The sequence below is a fragment of the Equus caballus genome, chromosome 28 (genome assembly GCF_041296265.1).
Source record: "Equus caballus isolate H_3958 breed thoroughbred chromosome 28, TB-T2T, whole genome shotgun sequence".
Taxonomy (NCBI): domain Eukaryota; kingdom Metazoa; phylum Chordata; class Mammalia; order Perissodactyla; family Equidae; genus Equus; species Equus caballus.
The window spans coordinates 22,246,786-22,272,414 of record NC_091711.1 but is presented as its reverse complement, the minus strand read 5'-3'; the positions used below and the strand labels follow the sequence as shown (position 1 = coordinate 22,272,414).

Below are 25,629 nucleotides of genomic sequence, written 5' to 3'. Positions count from 1 at the left end.
ATACTCCGATGATACAATTCCAGAAACATAAAGATGACATAATGTTGTATATAGCTCCCCAACTTCTATGAAGTTTTTGAGAAAAAATAAAAGACTACGCATTGACTTCTCCTGCAAACTAAAGTCTAAACTTGTTTAAATCCAAAGAGATTATAGTACAAAATCAAAATTACTTGCTTTGTGATTTAAAAGTCCAAAGAATATGCAGTCTAAAATTTCCCTTTCTCAATTACTTTGACCTCATCTCGGCTGGATGGATTCTGAGCGCCTAGGTCAAGCTGGATTCTTTCAGTAACTACAACCTGAGTGGACTCCTCCAAATACAGATACAGTTTCTTCAGAGGCACATAAATTATTAATTCATTGCCAAGTGTTCCATGACCTTGATATTTAAAGAGAATGAAGCATTAATTGCACACACAATATTATTACAACACTGACGCCAACTCCCATCAAATTTAAAGAACAAGTTCATCCTGAGTCTCTAAAATAGTTATTCTAAGTAAAAGTATATTCCCCAAACCAGTACATAGTCTTGCCAGAGACTTAAGAAGAGACTTGGTATCTGAGAAGTCAGAAGACGAAAGAGATCCTGGTTTAGCCTCATCCAGATGTAGACAGGCTGGTGTTCATAGTCTCCAGTCTGCAAACTTTGAGCTCAAACACAATTTGGAGAAATCTACCACGAGGAGTTAAATTCTGGCACTGTTTTACCATTATTAGAGCAGCTGTTCTCAAAGTGTAGTTCCTGAACTGGCAGCATGAGTATCACTAGGGAGCTGGTCGGGAATGCAAATTCTCAGGTCCCACTCCAGACCTAATGAATCAGAAACTCCAGAGGGAGACCCAGCGATCAGTCATTTAACAAACTCTCCAGGTCATTCTGATGCTTCTGTGGTATAAGCAGCACTGAACTAGGAAACATCTCTCCTCTCAGAGTAGCATTTGAGATATTCCTGTTTTCTAGCAAAGTTTGCAAACATACAATGGTGGCAGGCCCAGTCACCAGGTCTACCCGAAGCTTCTTTCTCTTTCTTTCTGCATATTCAAGGCTTTTGAATTCCCATTTTCCTGCCAACCCTTGAGTTTCTGGCACCAGATGCTTCATTGAGCGTGTGTTCCGTCAGGAGACAGAATTTCTTGTAAGTGAGAATTTTCATCCAGCGGGGTTCTCCAGCCTGGAAGCTATGCCCCCAGTGGCTTCTACCCTCACTTCCTGCTAAGGAATTCAAGAAATCAGCCTCCTTAGAGAGTTTTCCCCTCTTCCCCATTTTTTTTTTTTTTCCAGTTGGAGAATCAATCTCAGCAGATTCCTGAACTAAAGCTGCTGTTGATGATTCTGAAGCCTGTGGTCCCTGGGAACCCAGTGAAAAGCAATCCTTCTACCCTCTTCTGATTGAGATGTTACTCAACATTCCAAAGTTCCAGGACTTACTAGCATTACTGTCTCCTACATCCTGTTCTGCAGAATAAGTTTCCTCTGTAATGTGGTGGTTCGCAACTTGACCATATATTTGAACCACCTCTAGAGTTTTTAAAAACCCTAATTCCTGAGCCACACCCCATACTATTGAAATCAGAATCTCTGTGGGTGGGACCCAGATTTGGTATTTGACTTCCCTCAGCTATTCTTTCAGTGTGAGTCAGTTACTATTTCTGTTTAACCAGTTTAATATGCTTTTTAATTTGGTTGCTTTACTTCTCCAGTACTCTGTGCTACATAAGTGACTTTTTCTTTTCTGGTTCAGACTTTTGTTTTTCTAGCATAGTCCTCTAGATTTTATCTTGTGGCATATTCCATGAAGATAGATAAAAAGTCAGTAACATATAAATCCACCAAAAGTAACAGTGTCCAAAAAAATTTGGGGAAATCTTCATATTTCTGAGTTGGATGATCCTACACTGGACATGTTCTCCCCTCATACTAATTTCTAACCCAGGATTGGACTTGACCTGTTTTTGTCCTGCTTTGTCCTCCTTTAATATGCCTAATTTTCACTAGATCTTCCCTAATTCCACAAATTTCTCATTCTAACTCTCCTAGGGCAAATTGTGGTAAACTCTGTCTTGAGTTTGCTAGGAGCAGAGAGACTCACACTATGTTTATTAAGGTTCACGCACACGGAGGCATTGGAATAGTTCAAGAATTATTGTTTAGTAAACCTGTCATCCACCACATTGTACAAATATTGGCTTGTGATGTCAATGACTCGGTGTAAGATGCAGATAAGTGGGCTCTAGAGGGTAATCACAATGACATCATCCCAATCTCTTCGCTAACATCCAGTGTGGGCTTTAAAGAGGTAAATGATATGCATGCAGATATACATTATACACTCCATTTCTTAATACTTACAACAAAGAAAATATATCTAAATGATACTGAGGCTGGATCAAATCTTTCATGTTTGTTCTCTTTGAAGTTATGACATAAAAATGATTAAAGACATAAATATGCAAGAAATCAAATCCAGGACACTTCAGATAAAAATCCTTCTACTATAACTATATTGAAACTATAATATATATAGAATGGAGATTGAAAGGGATTGGTACATTTTGGTAGGGAGAGAAAAAAGATCATAGAGTGGAATATTGTCAAAGCCAGTTAACTACTATTCAGCAGCCTTCTCCTAGTGGCAGGATGATTTCTGTAATGCTAGTGACTGCAAAAACTTATGATAATCAACAGATTTAAAGATTTTGATCCCTTGGAAAACAGCCATTCATTTTCCTTGTGCTATTATAGAGCTGACTTACTAAAGTCCTTTGTTCTGGTTCTATGGTCATCAACGATCTTTTGATTATAATTAGTATCTCAAATGAGACTACAGAGAGTACAGAGAATATATTGGGAGCAATAAGAGGATTCAAGTCAGCATGCTGGTTTAGTACAGTCTTTGAATTTGTTTAAAGTAATTCTGCCCCAAGAGATAAAGTCAGGCTTCCAAATTTGTAAAATTTTGCACGGCTTTACCACTGATACTGGATAGTAGAAACAATTTTAATGTAATAATTGTCTCTTTCAAAGGCAATTGTCTAGTAGCTGGTCCTGGAACATCCTCTGTAAGTGCACAGACTTTCCTGTTCAAAATGTCTGTAATTTCTGTTTGGTGATACGTACATCATCATCATCATCACCATGAGCGCATAGCACATTTATGCAGAGCGGTTCTCCATGTTAAAAGGCATGGCTTATTCTTCTTTGTGCCTCAATAAAGTATGTGTTAGGAGGAACAATTTGCTGTGTGTTAGGATGGGACAGGCTGAAACTAGAAAAAATTACTAAATTACTCCATCATAAAATAGAGAGCTAGAGTTTGGAAGATTCCAAATATCTTGGTTTTCAGTCCAACTTCTTTGTTTTCAATTACTGTGACTGACTCTCTCCTCCTACCCCCATCCTCATGAGATTACTGATTTCAGCCCACACTAAATTGTCCTTTTGGCAACCTTACTTGGGGAACAAGGGCAGTGAGGGAAAAGGGAATATGAACTGACTTTGCCATTAGTGGATGTTTCTAAAGCCTTTGCCAAAGTTCCCTGCAATATTATTTGGAGACACTCAATTAGAACTAGATGATACATTTTGTAAGAACTAAGATACTGGAAACCTATTAAGTTTCTGGAGCCTAAGGGGACAATGGTGAATGGAGTCCTGAATAAACTAGGATAAAACTGAGGCAAAAAATCCTTCTGGCAACTACAAGTGGAATATTGTCATTTTCTGACAACAAGAAAAGGAAATGAGAAAATAAACACATGAACAAAGAAAAAAAATGCTGAGGTCCCAGAAGAGACATAAACTAGAGAGGGTATGAGTAAATGAAACCTTCAACTCTTCAGCTCTTGTTTCTCTTGCATTGAATTTTTCACTTAAACATTGCATTGAATACAAAGAAGCATTACCATTTAGAGTTATGAATTTATGAAGAATAACCATCCATTAAGATTGATTTTTTAAAAACTAAGAAAGCAGAGGGCTGGCCCGGTGGCACAGAGGTTAAGTGTGCACATTCTGCTTCGGCAGCCTGGGGTTCGCTGGTTCAGATCCCAGGTGTGGACATGGCACCTCTTGACACACCGTGCTGTGGTAGGTGTCCCACATATAAAGTAGAGGAAGATGGGCATGGAAGTTAGCTCAGAGCCAGACCTCCTTTTTGCAGAGGAGGAGTTAGCTCAGGGCTAATCTTCCTCAAAAAGAAAAAAAACTAAGGAAGGAAGCATTATATTTTTCATAGGTGGGTATATACATCCGAGCAAGTCAATATCAAATGTTATGATTATTTTATGCTATTTTGATGTAAAAAAGTAGCCATTGACTAGTTTTGATATTTGACTGGCAGACATTTATTCATTATATAGATTTACTAATTTTGGCTTTTTTTTTTTTTTTTTTTTTGGTGAGGAAGATTGCCCATGAGTTAACGTCTGTGCCAATCTTCCTCTACTTTGTATATGGGATGCCACCACAGCATGGTTTGATGAGCAGTGTGTAGATCTGCACCTAGGATCCAATCTGGTGAACCCTGGGCTGCCAAAGCCGAGTGTGAGAACTTAACCACTATGCCACCAGGCCGGCCCCAATTTTGACTAAATTAAGTTAATAAAATATTGAGATTTAAAAACAAATTAATTAAAATAATGGTGAATTCACTCAAATTTGGTGGTGTAATATTTCCGTAAGTACTACAGCAGATAACCAAGATCAAAGGACAGCTGTTTGTAAAAGAGAAATCAGAAGGCCAGAGAGACAAAAGAAAGTGCATTTACTTTTTTCTAATGTCAATGATATGTGCCCATAACAATGTTAAAAATTATTCCCTTAGTATAATTAAGAAATGGATAAGAGAAAACAAAAATTGAAAATGTCTATATTAGGGCAACCTACATTAGCACTTGCAACACACAACTCCAAAATCCCAGTGGCTTAACACACAAAAGAATTTATGTCTTGCTGACATGACTTCTCATGCAGGTCAACAGGTTTGCTGGCCTCCAAGTAGTATTCAGGGATTCAAACTTCTTTCATGCTAGAAGTTCACCATCTTCATGTTGGGAGTTCAAGGTCACACTGGTATCTTGTGTTGACAAACGTAGAGAAGAGAAATAATGTGGAGAAAGTCTACTTGCCCTTCACTGATTCAGACCAGATGTGGCACATTACTTCCTCTCCCATTCAATTGGCTAGAACTAGCCACATGATCTAATCTAGATTCAAAGAAAATGGAAAATGTATTTTAGCTGAATGCCCAGGAGGAAAATGAAACAATGTGGTGAATACATGAATTGTCTTAACCATCATGTTTAACGAGGCTAAAGTTTCATTCTGATATAATACTTATTACTCACAAAAGTGAGAGAAAATTATTATAAATGCTGCTTGGATTTTACAATCCAACTACATCAATGTTATGTGATATTCTTCATACCTGCCAATTTCAGGAAAAGATTAAAAGATTAATTGACTGCCAAGTGCTCCCATGGGCCTAGATGGCGTTGGTACAGTCTTCAGCCTTCAGGTTCAGCAACTGACAAACAATCATTCATGATCAGATCAGACTGTGGGCTGATGAATGATGCCAAGCGAAAATCACATGAGGCTTACAATATGAACAAGAAAGTCCATTAATGAGTTTGTAATGTGAATAGTCATTTCCCAGTGATGCGAATGCTCACTCTCCCTATCCGTACCCCCTTTCACTCAGAATGAAGGTGCCTAAGGAGTTAGATTACTCAGCAGAATTTTATACGGCTGTGTAGAGAATTAAAGCTAAGGAAGTTGAGCAGTCCTTTGGCAGGGCTGATTAGATCCTAGCCTTACCACTTAGCTGTGTAACCTCAGCAATTTACTTAGTCCTCCCGCCTCCCATCCTCCATTTACAAGTTTATCAAATGTGCACGATGATTATACTTTCTGCATAGGGTTGTTCTGAGAATGACATGAGAATCAATGAAGAGCATAGCAGGTTCTCATAGATGGTGAGTATTCAATCCATCCCTGTTATTTTCATCTAGCCCATGATAAGATCCAGTAAAATCTCTCTTCCCCATGTTAGAGATGATCTGTTTAGTGACTGTGTTGTTTATGCTCAACAATTTTAATATTTCTCTCCTCCAAACAATGCTGGCCACAATAACCTACTATTCTCCCCTGAACTCAATTGTCTAGGCTATCTTCTTCAGTTTACTTTTCTTTCTTTAGCTGTATTATCATCACTAACGAGTCAAGAGTCAAGGAGATGCTCCTGAGGGCTTGGGAGAAGTTGTTTGTCTCATTGTGCATTTTTAAGATCAGTTTTACATCATGAGAACTATCTAATGTAACTTCAGTTTCTTGAGTGGGGACGTCACTATGACTATCCCCAACTCTATGTATATCTACACTAAAATCTGCATTATTTTTCCTATCCTAATAGAAATAATTATATCTTCATTCTTCAATGAAAATAAATGCGTCAACAAGGATCTCAGTATATACATACTTTCTCTGTCTTCGGAGATTTAGTGTACTGTCCTTTTTCTCAACTGCACACATAAGCAAAGAAAAGATTAGTAAAATATTTTCCCATCTCTGCCTAAGTTGGGATGCTTTGTCAAATTGTAGGGAGTATACATAAAGAGGATATGAAGAAAATTAAGGGAAACTTGGGTGTCAGGACTGATTAACTGATGACTTAGCGTTAACATGTACTCAGGCAGTGTCATCACATTCTGTAATCCAGGGAGAACCATTCACATGCAATGCCAAATAAATAGTGCCTCTAGGAGTTATGCAATGGAGTGGCTCTGACTTTGGGTGTATAATTCCATCATTCTCTCAAATATAGACCGCGCTTAACCAACATCTTTGGATCAGCAGTAGATTCAAAACCAGTTTCATCAAATGAAGTCAAAGCACATCTCCTTTAGTTTCCTTTGACAATATGTTTGCATCTACAATGAAGGTCTATTGGCAGACATGGAGATGTCTGAGCCATAACTAATCTCTTTTTATACCTGCTCTCTCATGCATGTTTAGAATGTTAAGATATCTTGTTACTCTGATATCCAAAACAATAGCTTAAAATATCAAAAGTTGCCATTATTTACCTGTACTGATGCAACAGTATTGATCAGGAGGCCTCTTAATTGCTAGGCACACTACTCCATGTGTTCTTTCATCTTCCAACAGGCTGGCCCCAGCTTGTTCATATGACAAAGGAGCAGGGTTCCTAGAGAGCAAATGGAAACAAGCAATGTTCCCGGAGAACTACCCACAAAACTGACACAACATCAATATATTCTGCTGACTAAAACAAATCAGAAGGCCAGTCTAAATTTAAAATTCAAGGGATGAGAAATTAAGCCTCTACTTATTGATTATAGGAGCTGAAAAGTCATTTTGCAAAGGGGCATGGATCTAAGGAAGGGAATAATTGCAACAATTAAAAAAAAATGTACCACAAATGCAACAGTAGATGTGCCAACAAAAAGTACACAATGCTCTGAGAGCCACCAAACACGTTTGTCTAAGTCAGATAGATCATGAGACACTTCTCCAAGGATGTAAGACTTCAACTTGATATGAGGGAAAAAAGAAACCGTTAGTTACAAGGAAACTTTGGGAGGTGTTGGATATGTCTATTACCTTAATTGTGGTGATGGCACCACAGATGTTTGCATATATCCACACTCATCAAATTGTACACATTAAATATGTGCAGTTTTTTGTATATCAATTATACCTTCAGTAGAGTTGTTTAAAAATCAAATGAATTTGGAAAAAAAAATATGGGGAATGGAAGGAGTTCCAAGCAGAATGACTAGTTCATGCAATTGTCCTACAGAAGAAGAGCATAATAAACTAAAGATGGCCAGTGCAGCAAAAGAGCACAATTGGTATGAGATGGAGGAAGAGGACACCAGAAGGGCCAAACCATGAGGAGGACCCTATAAGTAAAAAAGTTTTGCATTTATTCTAAAAATAGTAGTAAACATTTCCATGGCACTTACTATGTGTGGACATTATTCTAAGTGTTTTGTGGGTATTAACATTTTCATCCTAACACAGCTGTGCTATTTATAAGAGGATTTTACAAACAGAGAATCTGGGTTCAGGGAGGTAAAGTAACGTGCCCAAGGTCTCACAGCTAGGCTAGATTCCGACTCATCTAGTCTGAATCCTTCCTCCTACCCAATATGTTACAGCACTTCTGCTAGGCCATTGTTCTTGTGGTTATTAAGAACAAAAAAAGCCATTAAAGGATTTTAAGAGGGGTTGACATGATCAATTTCATCCTTTTAAGAGTTTATTCTCACTGCAGAGTGAATGCAGACCAGAGGAGATTCCAACTTCCTGTAAGTAGACTACTGTCGTATTTCAGGCAAGAGAGGATAGTAACTTAGATTATGGTAATGGTGGTAGACAGGGAGAAAAAATAACGGCATTGACAGATGTTTAGAAAATAATAAGGACAAATAAAATGGACAGGGGATCATAACTTAAGTGTAATGCTTGACATAGACATTCAGCCTCGTTGATTAGATAACTGTAAAAACTGGTAAACCTTCCATCATTTACAAATTCTTACATTCGTTTCCTGATCCTCTCACTCATTCATAAAGGTAGGAATCAAATCTGAGTAACTTGAATTCTTTCATAGGATTCTTTCCATCACACATATATTACATCTTCATTGAGTTCCTCACTGGAAACTTAGCTGCAGATTAAGTGCTGAGAATAAAAACTATTAAAATACCAAAAAATAAAACACATTGTTGTATTGATTGAAACACAATGCTTAACAGTAGCAGATGATTCGTGACTGCCCTAAACAAGTATGATGTGCCTGTTTGACAAGAAGTTTGTACTGAAGGGATTCAGTGGCAAATGAGGCAATCAGGAGGAAGCATGACTGTTGTTTCTGAACACACTAATTTTTCATTTTTTTACCCTAAAATTAAGACAAATAAAATAAGTAGACTTAACGGTAGCAACATGGTTACATTGATCATTTAGATGGGTTTTTTGCTAAATAATACATGGATTTCATTAAAATTACTTTTAACCAAATGTTATTGTCACTTACAATGGTGCTGAGTACTTTTACAGAAAGATTCTTCTATGGACAGCTCTGCCGATTATCGGAGAATGAAGGTCTCAGATATTTTGCAGCGTTATTAATAACAATAGAAATATCGCCAGTAAAAGTCTCAGTACACATAATCTGGGACAAGAAATGTAACTGAATTATTTCCTGCTGAGAGGCCTTATTTCTCCAGGGAGCAGAAACTTTGAGACACTTCAGGGTCATTTCAGTCTCCTTTACCCCAAGATTGTATTGAGGTGCTGGGTTGTCTACACGGAGTCAAGGCTGTGCAGGGTGCAGAGGCTGAGGCAGGCCTGAGGACTCCTTTCTTTGCACTATTATCTTTCCAGGCTGACATCTGCTGAGACCTCACTCTATTCAGGTCTCCCTCTGTGGCCTACTCATTTGTCATCTCTGGTATAGGTACGCCCTTGCAAGGACATGGAAGGTACTAGCAAGCACAGTCTGCCATGATGTAAATTATCTATAGTTCTAGGACCAGGTAATTAAGAGACTAGAAATGGACAACTTACTGCAAACCAATCAACTCAGAAACGTACCCTGCTGGTACTAGGTCTAAGAAGATATTCAAGTACAGTAGTGACTAAGCTCAAGGTCATATGTAGGAGTGACACTTTGTATTGTGTTTTTAAACTTTAGGGAAATATCATGAACAGATTAAAAAGTCAATTCGGTAGGAAGCAAGTCAAAGTAAAATAAGAAGGTAAAAGGAAAAAGAATGGAGGAAAACTTCGAAAGAATTAATATTTATATCAGAGGCTCAGTTATATTTGCATTTGAGTGTTACCAATTGTAGCTTGAGAAAAGAGGCAGGAATGTTTTCTGGCAATTTGTGTTTATGCCCAAATTTAGGTTTCTGCAGCATAAGCACAAAAGGCTGCCACAAGGAGAGCCAGGCGGCCCTGTTTCCCTGGCTGCATGTCTTTGCATGCATTGCCTCCAAACATATCACAGTATGAAATTTGTTAAAAGAGGAAAAAAGACGGAAAGCTAAATCACTTCATTCAACAGTGCGAATAAATATGTCTGCAATGCAAAAGGCTGTCCACGCACAGTACTCTGAGGTTATAGATCTGCAATTTTGCTGAACTGAGAAGGCATTTCTCCCCGTTGATTTTAAAAGTTTTTCAGCATTCACATTTTATTAGCAAGTAAGCATGAACAGAACAGTTTCTGGTAAACACAAAAGCTGTTTTGCCTCATTATACTGGATGACACGTGAGATCTTACAGCTTCACATCAAATCAGTGGAAAAACAATGATCTGTAAAAAGTATGTGCAAACATTTTTCCTGCAAAGCTAAAGATTCAAGGCAACGTGTCTGGAATGTGTTTCTCCCTTTAGGCTGCCTCCATTCCATGAAACATCTGTCTTAATTTCCGCTCTTCCTGGAGCCTCCTTTTGGTCTCTCTGCAAATCCATTCCTTTTGAATCTACCTCATTCTGACCCTACAGATGGAAACCGTATGTCTCTCTCTTTAAGGAAGTGTGCCCAATCTTCTCAAGTGGAGATTTCTAGCCAACTTTTATAATATCTTCACTTTGGCTTCCTAATGCACAAATGCAGTATGATTTGCTTTTGGTTTGATTTTATGCTTTCAATGCATTAAAGTAAGCATTAACATGCTCATTGATTCTTCCCAGCAAAATCTCTAAAGTAAGCATAGAGCTGTGAATTAGATATATTTTGGACAAGCAAATTTGTTTTTTCTATACTTCAATAAGTACTTGTTGATTGCCTATTATGCTACAGCCTTGAGGTACAAAGACAAGAGACACAACTCAGAGTACACCACCTAGTAGGCTTGGAAAGGTAGAAGACTGATGGAAGCAACACAACACAGTGTAGGAAGGGCCCAAACGGAGAGACTACAAAAGCACAGGAGAAACAATTCAGACTGACAAAAGAAAGTGTAGTGTTTCTTTAAAAGGGTAATTTTCATTTGCGAAGCACTGTATTCAAAATGATCAAAAATGACATTAAATAATGTGTATCTTTAAAATGTTATGGTTATCTGAGACATCTATTTAAAATGTCCAGAAAATATCTGGCCCAATTAAGGTGCCTATTTTATACGGGAGAGTAGTAGTTGGCGTGTCATTTTGACATTAAATAAGTTAGAAAGTAATTTGTGCATTATTTTGCTTTTTTAGTGAAAATGTTTCGCTTTATTTAAAGAAGTGGGTGGAAAGGGGCAAAAGCTCCTTTCAGAGTGGTCAGAGGAGAATCTGGGATTTCTGGGGAAGGCCATGAAGAAACTAGGCCCCAAAGGGTGGGTCCTGCTTCTTGCCCAGCCAATTGTCTTGAGCAGATTTCCTGTCCAAACTTACACGGTTGTCAAATAGCTAATAGAAGGAATAGACATCGAGACAAAAGAAGAGATGGGAGAGTGAGGGGTTATTCTAAATGCAAACAGCCCTCTTAGAAGCAACAACCTCATTATTCAAAATATGCAAATAAGGACAAAAGCAAGTGTAATCTAAAACATAATTTCTGAAAACATCTTTGAGAATTTTTTCAAACTTATGAATGCCTCCTATTGTAAAAGCTCTCAAAAAGGTCCATTTTAACATGCCCAAATATTGTTGGTAATACTTGTTATTTAAAATAATATTGAAAATATATGAGAAATGGCATGTTATAATAAAATCATAAAGCTTTTATGTCTCCATAAATTTTATTTTAGTAGAAAGGATACTTTTCAGTAAAATACAATTAGAAGAAGTATGAGTTTTCACAAAGGAACAGAATATTTGAACCTAGAAGACCAAAGATTGAAAGGACTGGAACATACACGTCAATCTCTAACTGGTCATTGTCTTCAACAGGAGTAGAATTAGCACTGCAGGCTGAAGGGGACTTTTGGATTTTATTTTGCACATTTCTGGATTAATCTGAATCTTTCACAAAAATAATGCATTCTTGTAAGGCTATATATTTAGAAAATAATAAATAAGTTTTTTTTAAAACCTATGAAATAAACATACCAGGATGTTTAAAAGAGCAAAAAGACAAAAGAAAAAAGGCATTGGAAACTATTACTAAGATTTGAGAAACCAAATTAATTAAAAACAACAATAGCTGTAATTAGAACCACATGTGCCCTCCCAGGCAAGCAAACCATACCGTGTTGAACTTCAGAACACGAATGACCTCTTGTGGCAAAGATGGGAACATTTTTAAGTTGTGTCACTGCCACACAGGGTGATTGAGAAGGTTGCCTGATGGAATGAATTCTGCTTCTTTTTCAGACTGAAGTAGTGACAGTGATGCCTTCGGGGAACAGAGAGCTCCTGACCCCACCCCCACAGCCAGAGGAGGCCCAGGAGGAGGAGGAGGAGGAGGAGTCCACCCCCAGGCTGATTGATGGCTCTTCCCCACAGGAGCCTGAATTTCCCGGGGTTCTGGGCCCACACACCAATGAAGGTCAGGTCCATCCAAGCTGAATTGTAACTACATCCACTTGTTCCTTCCTTGAAACTGCCAAGCTCCAACTCCATAGGGAGCCCTCACGACCCAAGGAGAAAGTTTTGGAATAGGCTAGGTTTAAAGGAGGAGATACACATGTATTTTGTATTCAAATATAAAACAGTTTTAATAATTAGGTTTTGGTCTGATGGGAGTGATCAAATAACCAAAGATTTGGGATGGAAATATTTGTCTGGCTTCATTACTCAAAACCTTCATGGGAGAATGCATTTGTAGAACAAATGATACTCTGTTAGCAAAATTAGAATCTGTGTCTGAGAGATCAGACCATAGTAATTCAAAGTGATAAGGTGATGATGATGATGACGATGATGACAGTAACAGTAATAATAACATTTTACATTGATTGAGCTATCTGTGGGCCATAATGCTCAGCACTTCATATTACCTCATTTGACTATTACAACCTCCCCAGAAGGTGTTACTATTATTCTTTTCATTGTTACCAAGGAAAACTGGCTCAGAAAGGGTAGGAACTTCCCAGAGATCACATATCTACTAGTTTCACACACTGGATTCGAAGCGAGCCTGTTCTGATTCTTGTCTGTGTACTTATTGGAAAACAGGCTTGTTCTCATTCAGTCCTAGGATGAAGCAGAGAGAGGAAAAGAGAAGAAAGCGTTCCGTATCATTGGACTTCATCTCACATGGCCTGAAGGTGGTCTAAAACCAGAATCGTTTAGTTAATGAGAAGGAATTCCTAGTGCTAAATGAGTTTCTATATTTGTCTATATTTCTTCTTAGAATTTGTCACTGTCCATCTTTAGGAAGCTCAAGCAGACTGACACAGAATAGTTTTACACAAACGGAGAATGGCACAATGAGGTGGTGTATTACAAATGAGTCGGCTTCCCATTGCAAAGGTCCAGTTACTATCGAGCATCTCTGTACTCTAAGTTCTGGACATACAATACTTATCTTAAAATAACTACTGTTCTCAAAGATATTTCTGTCTAGTACAAGGACACAGACGTGTAAACAAACTTAGAGGCAAGAATGTGGTACAGGTAATATGAGAAAAGTCTGTACAGAACATACTGAGGAAAGAAAGAGAGAGGAGAGCATTCAAATCCAGGCTTTGCAACTTGCTGGATAGAGTCTTGAGCGAGGTGGTCAATATTTTTTTTTGCCTTAGTTTCCTCATCTAAAAAACAGGATAATAAATAATAGATCTTACCTAATATAGTTGTTATAAGGATTAAATGAATGAATTTAGTGCCTGGCCCATAGTAAACATTATAAATGTTAGTTATTCTCATTATTCTGTTATTGGTAGAAGAGTTTATCCTTTTTTTTACTCTCAACGAAATTTTCAGAGTACAATACAATATTATTAGCTATAGGCACTATGCTGAACAGCAGATCTCTAGAACTTATTAATTTTTCATAACTGAAACTTTGTACCCATTGAACAACTCTCTATGTCCCCCTCTCCTGGTACAGCCCCTGGTAACCACCGATCTATTCTCTGCTGCTATAAGTTTTCAACTGTTCGCCAATAAGTAATATAAAAAGTCGGCATTTATGAAATGCTGCTGATAGGTCAGCCATAAAAGTGTTTTATGTACATTAACTCTTTGAAAAGTCACAACAATGCTATGTACTAGGTATTGTTATCTCCACTTTATAAATAGGAAAAGTGGAACTCCAAAGTACTATGAAGGTTGTCCAAGATCATGGAGGTGGATGTAGGGGTGCTGGAATGCAAGCAGAGACCACTCAATCTTGCCTTTCACGAGCACATCATATTCTTTCCACATAGTTAACTTTCTATGAAGTTGTAGAACATCTACAGAAAGAACCAGGGAGTTACACACACAATGAGAAGGAAATGTAAGTACCCAGCAGAAAGCCCTCAGATGGGGAAATTAAATAGCCCTAGAACATTACTTATTTTTAAGTAATTTCAGATCCTTCAAAAGTTGACTGATCTGGCATCAGTACATGTACTCGTGGTCTTTCAGCTGAGCCAGGAACAACAGAAAAGCATAATGTCCAATCTTTTTCAAAGCTTTAGTCAAAATCATGCTTCAACACTGTCAGTTTTGAAACAATATAAAAATATGAATTTTAAAAAAATTTTGTCTCTAAAGGTCCCTGGTTTGCTCAGCAATCAATTCATCCCAACTTAACTGAGACTGTCCTGGTTTTAGCACTGAAAGTCAGACTTGAGCATGGGTAACGAAGATAAAAGTTTAACTCACATTTTAGTTTCCAGAGAAACATCACCAGAAATTCTAAACTTTAAAATTAAATTTAAATCTTATACATTTATGAAAGTTAAATAGTTTGGAAATATTTAGAACGTTAAAAATCAAAATATCGTATTATTTTACTATGAATACAAATTTCTAAAAATAATATTCTGAAGCTGTATAAAGTATGCTTGAGTTATGAGGAAAAACTAGAATTAAATTACAACTGGTGTGAATATATATAATTGTCCTAAGCAATTACTGCTAAATTAGTACAGCCATGAATATATGAAAGAATCAAATGCCTTACGTTTAAAAAAAATTTATGATAAGTGGCAAACATTAATTTATAATGATTGGATAAATTAGCAAGTATTAAATATTTTACAGCTCCCTTAAAACTTTTTTGCGTAGATTTCCATTCCTAAAATAGTTTTCATTCCTGATGTTGTTATGGTAAATGATTTTCCTGTTTAAAGATAGCAATTAGACCTTAGCAGGTGCATCGCTAGTTCGTGATCACAAACCAGAAATGAATCTTTCATCTAAGCCGACCAACTGTCCCAGTTTGCCCGGCAGTGAGTGGTTCCCAAGATGGAGGACTTTCAGTGCTAAAACCAGGACAGTCTCAGTTAAGTTGGGATGAATTGATTGCTGAGCAAACCAGGGAAATTCTTCTATTACTTTCCTCTCTCCCTCTCTAGGCTGTTTCACTTTCTCCATTCATCTCACATCTCACAACCCTTGCTGCCTTCCTCCCTTTACTCCTCAAGCTCATCAGAGAGCTTAGCCTCCTACTTCACCATGAAAATGCATCTTCCTCTCGGCACCTCTTTGGTCTTTCTATTTTCAGACATATACTTCACCTACATCTCCATCGATGCACCTTATCTCCCTCTCCTCCTATTACAATGGAGGAACTGTCTGTCCTCCCACAAGTGGGATGTGAACCCTCCCCCTGTGCTTTGAGACGCATTTCCTACTGCCCTCTCAGGATCTGTTTTATATTCAACCTCTCCTCCTTCAGCTCCTTTTCCTCAAATCTCTCCCTCTTTAGTCAATTTCCCTCATCATACAAACCACCAATGTCTTCTTATAGTTATCATCATCTCTCCTTCCTCCTTCTTCATAGTCAGACATCTCAATAGCATTGCTTATATTTGCTGTTAACTATTTTCTCACCTCCAACTTGCCCCTTAATTGACTATAATCTGGCTTCCAGCCTCATCACTCCATAGCTCTGACTGAAGTCTCCTATAACCACCTCAATAATTAATCCAAGACACATTTTCAGTCCTGAACTTTCCTGACATTTCAGCAGCCTTAGATGGTTTTCTGTTCCCTTTTCCTCCAAACTCTCTCTCCACTTGGCCTCCATAATACTGCCTCATCTTATTTTCCTCCCTGCCTTCTGGTCATTGCTTCTCTATGTCCCTTAGAAGCTCAATGTCCTCTACATGACCACTAAACAGAAGGTGAAGGAGGGGTAGGGGTGTGTGTGTGTGTCTGTGTGTGTGTCTGTGTCTGCGTGTGTATGATAGAGAGAGATATGTTGGAATATAATCCAGCCTCCTAAATATCTTTTGGGTCTGTTGCCTTTTATATCACCATTTCCCTAGCCAAGCAACCATCACCTTTTATCTAGAAAACAACTCATTCCACTCTGCTCACTGGCCTCCTTCAATCTTCCACCACAACTTTAAGCACAGTGATATCCTTTGTTTGTTTTTTTGAGGAAGATCAACCCTGAACTGACATCGGCTGCCAATCCTCCTCTTTTTGCTGAGGAAGTCTAGCCCTGAGCTCAAATCCATGCCCATCTTCCTCTACTTTACTTGTAGGATGCCTACCACAGCATGGTTGCCAAGTGGTACCATGTCCACACCCAGGATCCGAACAGACAAACCCTGGGCCGCTGAAGCTGAACGTGCGAACTTAACTGGTGTGCCACTGGGCCGGCCCTCACAGTGATATTTTAACATGCAAATCAATCATGTAATACCCCTAGCTGTTCATCCTTGGGATAAGGAACAAAAACTATAACACAGCCTATAAGGCCCATGAATGTTATGTCCCACAGGTTCCAGTGCTCTCTGTGCTGTAGCTACATGGACCATCTTTCAGTCCCTCCAAAGCGAAGGAACTTGGCACACGCTGCTTCCACTGCCTGCATGCTCTTCCCTCCCACCTGCACAGTCAACTCCTTCTCCTCTTGTAGATCTTAACCCTTTCTCTTCTTGCAGCTCTCAGCTCAAGTGTCACCTCCTCAGAGAACCATGACTCTCAGATTGGATCAAATTCCTCTATTTTATACTTATGTCATATTTCATGACATTTATCACAGTCATCATTTTATTTATTTATGTAATTAACATTCATCTTACATAGCAGATCATAAAATAGACTGTGTCTCTTTGTGCCCACCACTGTTTCATCAGTTAGCACTGTACTATCTACATAAAAAGAGTTCAATAGGGGCCTGCCCGGTGGAGCAGTGGTTAAGTTCACACACTCCGCCTCCGTGGCCTCGGGTTCTCCAGTTCGGATCCCAGGCGTGGACCTAGGCATCGCTGCTCAAGCGATGCTGTGGTAGGCGTCACACATATAAAATAGAGGAAGATGGGCATGGATGTTAGCTCAGGGACAATCTTCCTCAGCAAAAAGTGGAGGATTGGCACTGGATGTTAGGTCAGGGCTAATCTTCCTAAAAAAAACCCAAAAGATTGAATAAATTACATATTGAGTGAATTAATATTAATAATTATTACCTTATCATTTTCTTGAAGCAGATTTTGGTTCAATGGGGTGTTTAAATATTGAACCAAAGACCTAATAAAAATATTATATGTGATGTTTTAAATTTATAAAAACCACAATCTTAAAATTTCCATTTGAAAATAGAATTTCTAATAAGTATAAAAGCAACAACCTTTCCATATTCACTCAGTAACTTAAAATAAAATTTTAAAACATTACAAAGAATATACTAATTATTGGGGTGGTTGTAATTGGTATATATGACTTTACTATTCCACACACAGAAAACTATATGAGAAAATATGAACTATACCAGGATGGTCTGTATGAGACTCTAACCTTGTTTACCAAACATTCCTAATTACATTATTTGTTAGAAATTGCTTTTGTTGCTTGCATGTAATTATTTGCCTCTATCTTTCAGACTTCCCAACCTGCCTTCTGTGTACTTGCATAAGCACCACCGTGTACTGTGATGACCATGAACTTGACGCCATTCCTCCACTGCCCAAGAACACCGCCTATTTCTATTCCCGCTTTAACAAAATTAAAAAGATCAACAAAAACGATTTCGCAAGCCTAAGTATGAATGACAGCACTATTGTCCTTCTCTTCTTTACAGACTTTCCTAAGATTTTTGCCCTGTAAAATGTTGGTACTGAAAATGAAACTTGAATATAAAATATGGCTCATAAATCAATTCTTTTTTCTTATTTAAATATTTGAAGGCTTGTTTTAATTATAACAAAAAATGACAAATAATGAAAGGTCATGATGAAACTATATCATTGTTGATATTTTCAAATAAACTATTTTTAGCTAAATAGAAATCATAAATATTGTATGTTATAAGCTAGAACTCATTATAATGTTATGACATTAAGAGTAAAATGTCATGGTCATATATTTACTAGGATTTGGCTTGTTTGAAGAGACTTCCACTCAAGTACGGTTGCTTTATGATGACGAATGGAAGCCAACATTCTGACTTTATAATGATTGTCAATTTGGAAGAATTTTGGTACTTCTCTTCATAAAGTGTTTTAATCACCTGACAAATTCTTAATGCTTTTATTTTAAGAAAAATGTATCTTTGACTTTTAGATAATACAACAATCTGCCATCACTGAGGAAAACATTTTAACTAGTAAAATTCAGAGAAAGTTTATGTATAATATAGGTCAAAGACTATTTTAAATATAACATGCCCATTTCTCTACTAAAGTTACACTTTCTTGTAAGTGCACAAATATGAATAGTATTAGGAGGAAACAATCAAATTTTATACAGTAGTTAGAAATCATTATTTCATTAGTTGCCCACTGCTAAATTCCTATTTAAATTTGCTTGCATGTGGGAAAATTTATATTCATATTTTTATGTGAGCAAAATATATTCAAGAATATTTAACCACTTCATTTTTTCTTCTAGATGATTTAAGAAGGATTGATCTGACATCAAATTTAATATCTGAGATTGATGAAGATGCATTCAGAAAGCTGCCTCAACTCCGAGAGCTTGTCCTCCGTGACAACAAAATAAGGCAGCTCCCAGAATTGCCAACTACGTTGACATTTATTGATATTAGCAACAACAGACTTGGAAGGAAAGGAATAAAGCAGGAAGCATTTAAAGTGAGTTTTAAGTGTGGTTATGAAAGACTTTCATCTTCCCATTCCATTTGCTGTCAATGACTAGCCTTTTTATTTCTATAAAGGGATTCAATATGATGAGACTTTTAACTCCTAAAATAAACTTCACAACACTGTTTTGGGAAATACTGTGTTCTGGTATGTTCTGAGGATGATCAATCACCAAGAACAGAAAGCAGAGCTCGCATAAGAAGTGGGTGGCTATCTGGAGCACCAATCTATAAATTGCACCTGGAAATGGTATAAGTCAGATAATTTGTATTTGCCAATAACTCCACTCAGGGAGAGCATTTTGTGTAGTTAAAAGGATAAATGCTTGTACAGGGAGTGGGTGGTGCCTTGAGGGTAGAAGTCTTCTAAAATACCTTGTAAAGAAGATGGATTCAGTTAATCTTAGGAACTTTGTTTTCTAAGTGAAGGAAGCAAGTTTGGGGCAGGAGTGACTTGCTTGGAATAACAACATAGAGTCTGGGAACAGTAACCAGCTGGCTTTCTTACCCACTCTTACTCTGAACAAGCTCCTTCTCTAAATATATGTTGAACAAACAAATTTAAAATACTGTTTGAAGGGACATCACATTACTCCATGGAGGCTACAGGGAGTCATGTGGACTTGTAAGGTAACACTGGAAAAGAATGAAAGTCTTCTCTCTCCACCAACCCTCCTGTGACACCGCCCTAGTGGGCAAGGGAATTAGTGCACCTCATTAAGTAAGGGTCAAAGTCTAGTCTCCCCACTCAGCATTTGTTGACATGGGTGTTGGTGAGTAACAGGTTGTGCTGTGGAATTTGGCTAGAATAGGCCTGTTATTGTCTCAATGTGTTCTGTCTTGCTAGGCTGCCCTTTTCCCTCTACTTAGGCTAGAGAGAGCAGGCTTTTGTTGGGGGAGAAATCCTCATTTCTCCACCCCTGTAACATGAAGGAAATTCTTGCTCTGCCTTACAAAATCCCATTGCAGAATGTCTTAAATGGAGTCACTGACTTGTTTAAATTGAGAAAGTTAGAGTGGACAGTTCTTAGAGATTGAGAAGCATGTTCCATTATCACCAAGAGATATCTGCTTGCCATCAGTTCTTCCAAAACTCATTTGAACTGTCTACTAACTTAGGAAACTAACCTGCCTCAACTTTACAAAACAAGACCTGAACAGGCATGAGTTATTTTACAAATAGTTGCATGAACAGGAAATGGAAAATACAACTAATGGCACCACTAATTTCTATTAAGTCCCTACATTTGGAATGTTTACAGGATATGTATGATCTCCATCATCTCTACCTCACTGATAACAACTTGGACCACATCCCTCTGCCACTCCCAGAAAATCTGCGGGCCCTTCACCTCCAGGTAGGCTTCTGCTAGTAAGGTATGCTCAACAGTTCCACAGAAAACAAAAGCCCAGGAAGAATTTGGGATGCGAAAAGCTGTTCATAATAGCATGTTGAGACACTGTGACAATTTTTCTTCTTTTTCCTCACTCTCTCATTCCTTCTCTCTCAATATGAGTACAAGGTATTTGTACCTTCATGACCCTATGTATACTGGTTTGTTTCTCATAACCTTAGTGTTTATTTTCATTCTTTGCCAAGCCATAATACATCTTTTTGACACACAAAGCTTCTTATGAAAATTGAAAGCTTCATCTGCTGAAGAAGTGTGTAAGGATTAGAAATAGAAAGGAAAAAGGGAAGGAAAAATCTAATTTGATTTCTAGTTCTCAGGGGGAAAAAATGTCTATTTTAGCTTTTATGTAGTGAATTAAATTCATGTTCTATAACATTCCTATCTACTGAGAGATGATAGATTTCAATCTCTCTGGATTAAGAAAATGCAGTTTTTTCTAAACCAACATATTTGAAAGTTTGCGTTACTTTGAATTCCATTAAGCTACATTTTATCTTTGAAGTAATAAATGAAAACATATTTTCAAAAATGCTATGATCTAATATTTGCTAAATATATTTCATTTAAATAGATTAAAAATATGCTCAATTAAAACAAACATTTTTGGTTATTAAAACAAAGAAAGATAAATTATTTCTTATTTCAGATGTGAGTAACTTTTGGTCTACAGCTGTAATCAACTTTCTGTACTAATTTCATCTGTTCTGTGGAATAAATCTGTAGACAACACATCCATTGTGTGCTCAAAGAAATAATACCATAGTGTAATATTACAGTTTTTTAGCAGAAAAAGTGCAAGCCGTCACAAGAAGTGATTTTGCTACGCTAGAGCAGGTCTCAGATTCCTGTGTTTTTCTCCGTGGATTCTGTAAATATTTACATCTGTGTCTTTTCTTTTATTCCTATTAATATATAACTTTCCATACTTTTTTTAAGTGTCTTTGTGTGTATATCTGTCTATGAGTCTTGGATATTTGTCTTTTTCGAGACGTTTTCTGGCTGTGTTTATTTCCTTAATATATATGTCCTTTCTAGTTCTCACTCTGTTTCTGAATGTTTCTCTCTTGGTCTCCGTTTTTCTGGGGGCAAGTTTCTATGTATATGAGGATTTCTGGCATTGTTTATGACTGGAAGGAGGATTTTCAAGGGAATCCTCGAGGAAATTTTGGAATGTGTTTTCCAATTCTGAGTTAAATCTTGTTACTATTGTCTGTGATGATATTGACTCTGCAAAGTAATGAGTCCTCTGATCTTATATTTAAACAGAATATGTTTGGATATACAATATGAGATATTTTTGAAGTAAATTAGCTTTACATTCTCTAGTCTAAGGTTTAAAAAGGCATTAAGTGTACCTTTTAAAATATTCCTCTTTCACAACCACCTCACCAATATTCAGCATAAAGTTTTTTATTTTACATTGTCTTCAATTTATATATGTCTCTAATGATTTTAATAAAAATTCTCTTTTTTGATTTCTTTGAAAAATGTTTGCTGACATATATTATAGTGATTAAGAATAACAGCCCCTTGGAGCTGGCCCAGTGGCATAGTGGTTAAGTTTGTGTGCTCTGCTTTGGTGGCCCGGGGTTTGCAGGTTCGGATCCCAGCCGCAGACCTAGCACCATTCATCAAGCCACACTGTAGCGGCATTCCACATAAAATAGAGGAAGATTGGCAGGGACGTTAGCTCAGTGACAATCTTCCTCAAGCAAAAAGAGGAAGATTGGCAACAGATGTTAGGTCAGGGCCACTCTTCGTCCCCCTCCAAAAAAAGAAAGAAAAGAATAGCAGCCCTGGCAAAAGCAGATTCCCTGAGCTACAATTCTACTCCCAACAATATTTAATGATTGGACAAATATCTGAACCTTCTTGTGTCTCAGTTTTAGTCAGAGGTAATTCACTAAACTATCTGAACTAATAAATGAATTCAGCAATGTGGCACATTATAAAATCAATATAAAATATTAACTGCATTTCTATGCACTAACAATGAACTAAACCACAATGGGATACCACTTCACACCCACTTGGTTGGCTAAAATAAAAGAGACAGACAATTGCAAGTGTTGCTTAGGATGAAGAGAAACTGGAACCATCGTACATTGTTGGAAGAAGGGTAAAATGGTGCAGCTACTTTGGAAAACAGTTTGACAGGTCCTCAGAATGTTAAACATAAAGTTACTGTATGACTCAGTAATTCAACCCCTAGGTATATACCTAAGAGAATTGAAAACACATGTCCAAACAAAGTTGCACACAAATGTTCATAGAAGCATTATTCATGAGAACCAAAGATTGGAAACAATTCAAATTCCTATTAACTGATGAATGGATAAACAAAAATGTGATATAGCTGTAAAGCCGAATATTATTGGGCAATAAAAAAGAAGGTGGGGGGCCAGCCCAGTGCCACAGTGGTTAAGTGGTCACATTTTGCTTTGGCGGCCTGGGGTTTGCTGGTTTGTATTCCGGGTGTGGACATGGCACTACTTGGCAAGCCATGCTGTGGTAGGCATCCCACATATAAAGTAGAGGAAGATGGGCATGGATGTTAGCTCAGGGCCAGACTTCCTCAGCAAAAAGAGGAGGATTGGCAGCAGAAGTTAGCTCAGGGCTAATCTTCTTCTTCAGAAAAGAAGGTGGTACTGATACATGCTAGAACATGTATGAACCTTGAAAATACAATTCTAAGTGGAAGAACCCAGTCACAAAAGATGACACATTGTATGATACCATTTATGTGAAATGTTCAGAAAAGGAAAATCCATAGAAAAAGAAAATAGTTTAGAAGTTGCCAGGGGCTAGAGGTAGGGGAAAATGGGGAGTTATTACTAATATCTTTGGCTAATATCTATGGGGTTTCTTTTGGGGATGTTTAAAATGTTCTCAAATTAAGTTGTGATGCTTATACAAGTCTGTGAATATATTGAAAATCACTGAACTATACGCTTAAAATGGCTGAATTTTATGGTAAGTGACATACACTCAATAAAACTATCTTTAAACATCTAGTTCTGGACCCAGCTTATCTTTCTGATATTTATTCACTGTCTCCCTCCCTTCACTTTAGCCATCTTGATTTTTTTCTCATTCTTGAACATTCCATGCTAATTACTCAGAATCTGAAGTTGGGTTCTCTCCACCTGGGATATTCTTACCTTGGCTCTTTCCATGGCCATGTCTTCTTGTCATTCCATTCTCAGTTCTATTGCTATCTCTTAAGACAACTTTTCACAATCACCATCCTTTCTTCATAGTTCTCATTGTTTTGGAAATAACTCTTTTCCTTTAAATTTGTTTTTCACCTCCTTATCTTATGTTCCCATTACTGAAGTATAAGCTCCATATGGGCAAGCATGTGTCTATTTGTTAATTGACTTATCCCCATTACCCAGAAAGTGCTTGATGCATAATAATCACATAACATGCCTTTTCGGATGAGAGAAGGAACAAAAGAATAGAAACGGAGGTGAAGCAAATGGATGACGTTATTAATCAATACTAAGGATACGTTATATCTTGTCTTATAAGATATTTCCATCTTTTTCAGAATAACAACATTCTGGAGATGCATGAAGACACCTTCTGCAATGTTAAAAATTTGACTTATATTCGAAAGGCCCTAGAGGACATTCGATTGGATGGAAACCCTATCAATCTCAGCAAAACTCCTCAAGCCTATCTGTGCCTACCTCGCTTGCCTATTGGGAGTCTTGTCTAATTTCAGATAGTGGTTAGCATTACGATGCTGGCCATAACAAACAATTCTCACTGCTCTCTTCATAAACAAAACTCAGCATGATACTTTCAAATTGTGTTCTTAATGATATATAATTCCATAAAATACAACTAAGACTTTTAAGATATGATGGCAACTTAGTAATCTAAGAAAAACACCAGAAGAAACAGGAATAAACCAAAAGATGTACAGAAAGAGCAAAACCAAATGATAAAAAATATTTCACAAATATTCTTATAAATCATATGTAACTTGCAACTTTTAAGGATTCATATCCTATATAACATCAAGTGAAGCATATAATAAAGAAAAATTAAAAATGAACACTTTAGGTATATTGCTAAGATTTAGATGTTTTTAATTAAACTTTTCTCTTCCTTTTTTCTTTCACTAAAGCATGTTTCTGTTTCTGAATTCATTAAAGAAAATGAAGAAAAGAATAAAAGTATTTGAAAATTTCAATGGCTTTGTGGGAAAATATTCATTATAATCACAGCATGCAAATAACTATAACAAGAATACATATAGCTTCAATTTTTCAATAATAAAATTTTATCATCTTAAAGACCTGTCAATTCATTTTAGACCTTTGCTAAATTGACCAGTTACTTGGTGTATTTCTGCACCTGTGAAAATAATAAAATATAGAAAAGGGAGCATATAGACAATGATAATGATAAGCACACTAGGGAAGAAGTTAAGGAATACCTTCTAAGGGAAGTGGATCTTTCTGAAATGTATAAACATAATATAGGCATATGGTTAAAAACTGAAAGATAATAAAAGAATATACAATGAAAGATGAGTTTCCTTCCAGCTGCAAACTCCAAGTTTTCACTCCCTAGAAATAACTATTCAATGGTTTCTTGCATGTCTCTGTGAATTTTCCATGAGAAAGAAAATCTTTTTTTTTTTTTTCTTTTTTGAGGAAGATTAGCCTTGAGCTAACTGCTACCAATCCTCCTCTTTTTGCTGAGGAAGACTGGCCCTGATCTAACATCCATGCCCATCTTCCTCTACTTTATATGTGGGACGCCTACCACAGCATGGCTTCTGTCACACGGTGTCATGTACGCACCTGGGATCTGAACCGGCGAACGCCAGGCCGCCGAAGCAGAATGTGTGCACTTAACCGCTGCGCCACTGGGCCGGCCCCAAGAAACAAAATCTTGCACATAATTTCCCCTTTTTTACACAAATATAGATGTGCATTGCTACGCGTCTATACATATCACCGTTACGTACGTATCTAAACACGTAAACATAGATTTTTAAGTACAAAAGATAATCAGGATT

At 37.3% G+C, this 25,629-nt stretch overlaps 1 protein-coding gene across 2 annotated transcripts in view; it reads left to right on the top strand.

Annotated features, from left to right (window-relative positions):
* EPYC (epiphycan) overlaps positions 1-24,668 on the top strand; it is a 52,882-nt gene extending 28,214 nt beyond the window's left edge. For both annotated transcript variants that reach the window (XM_023631350.2, XM_070254563.1), the window contains 5 exons: positions 12,345-12,519; positions 17,959-18,117; positions 18,966-19,168; positions 20,439-20,534; positions 24,145-24,668. In XM_023631350.2, coding sequence (XP_023487118.1) covers positions 12,345-12,519; positions 17,959-18,117; positions 18,966-19,168; positions 20,439-20,534; positions 24,145-24,315 — 804 coding nt within the window. In that variant the 3' untranslated portion in view covers positions 24,316-24,668. The remainder of the gene's footprint in view (positions 1-12,344; positions 12,520-17,958; positions 18,118-18,965; positions 19,169-20,438; positions 20,535-24,144) is intronic.
* The last annotated feature ends 961 nt before the right edge of the window (positions 24,669-25,629 follow it).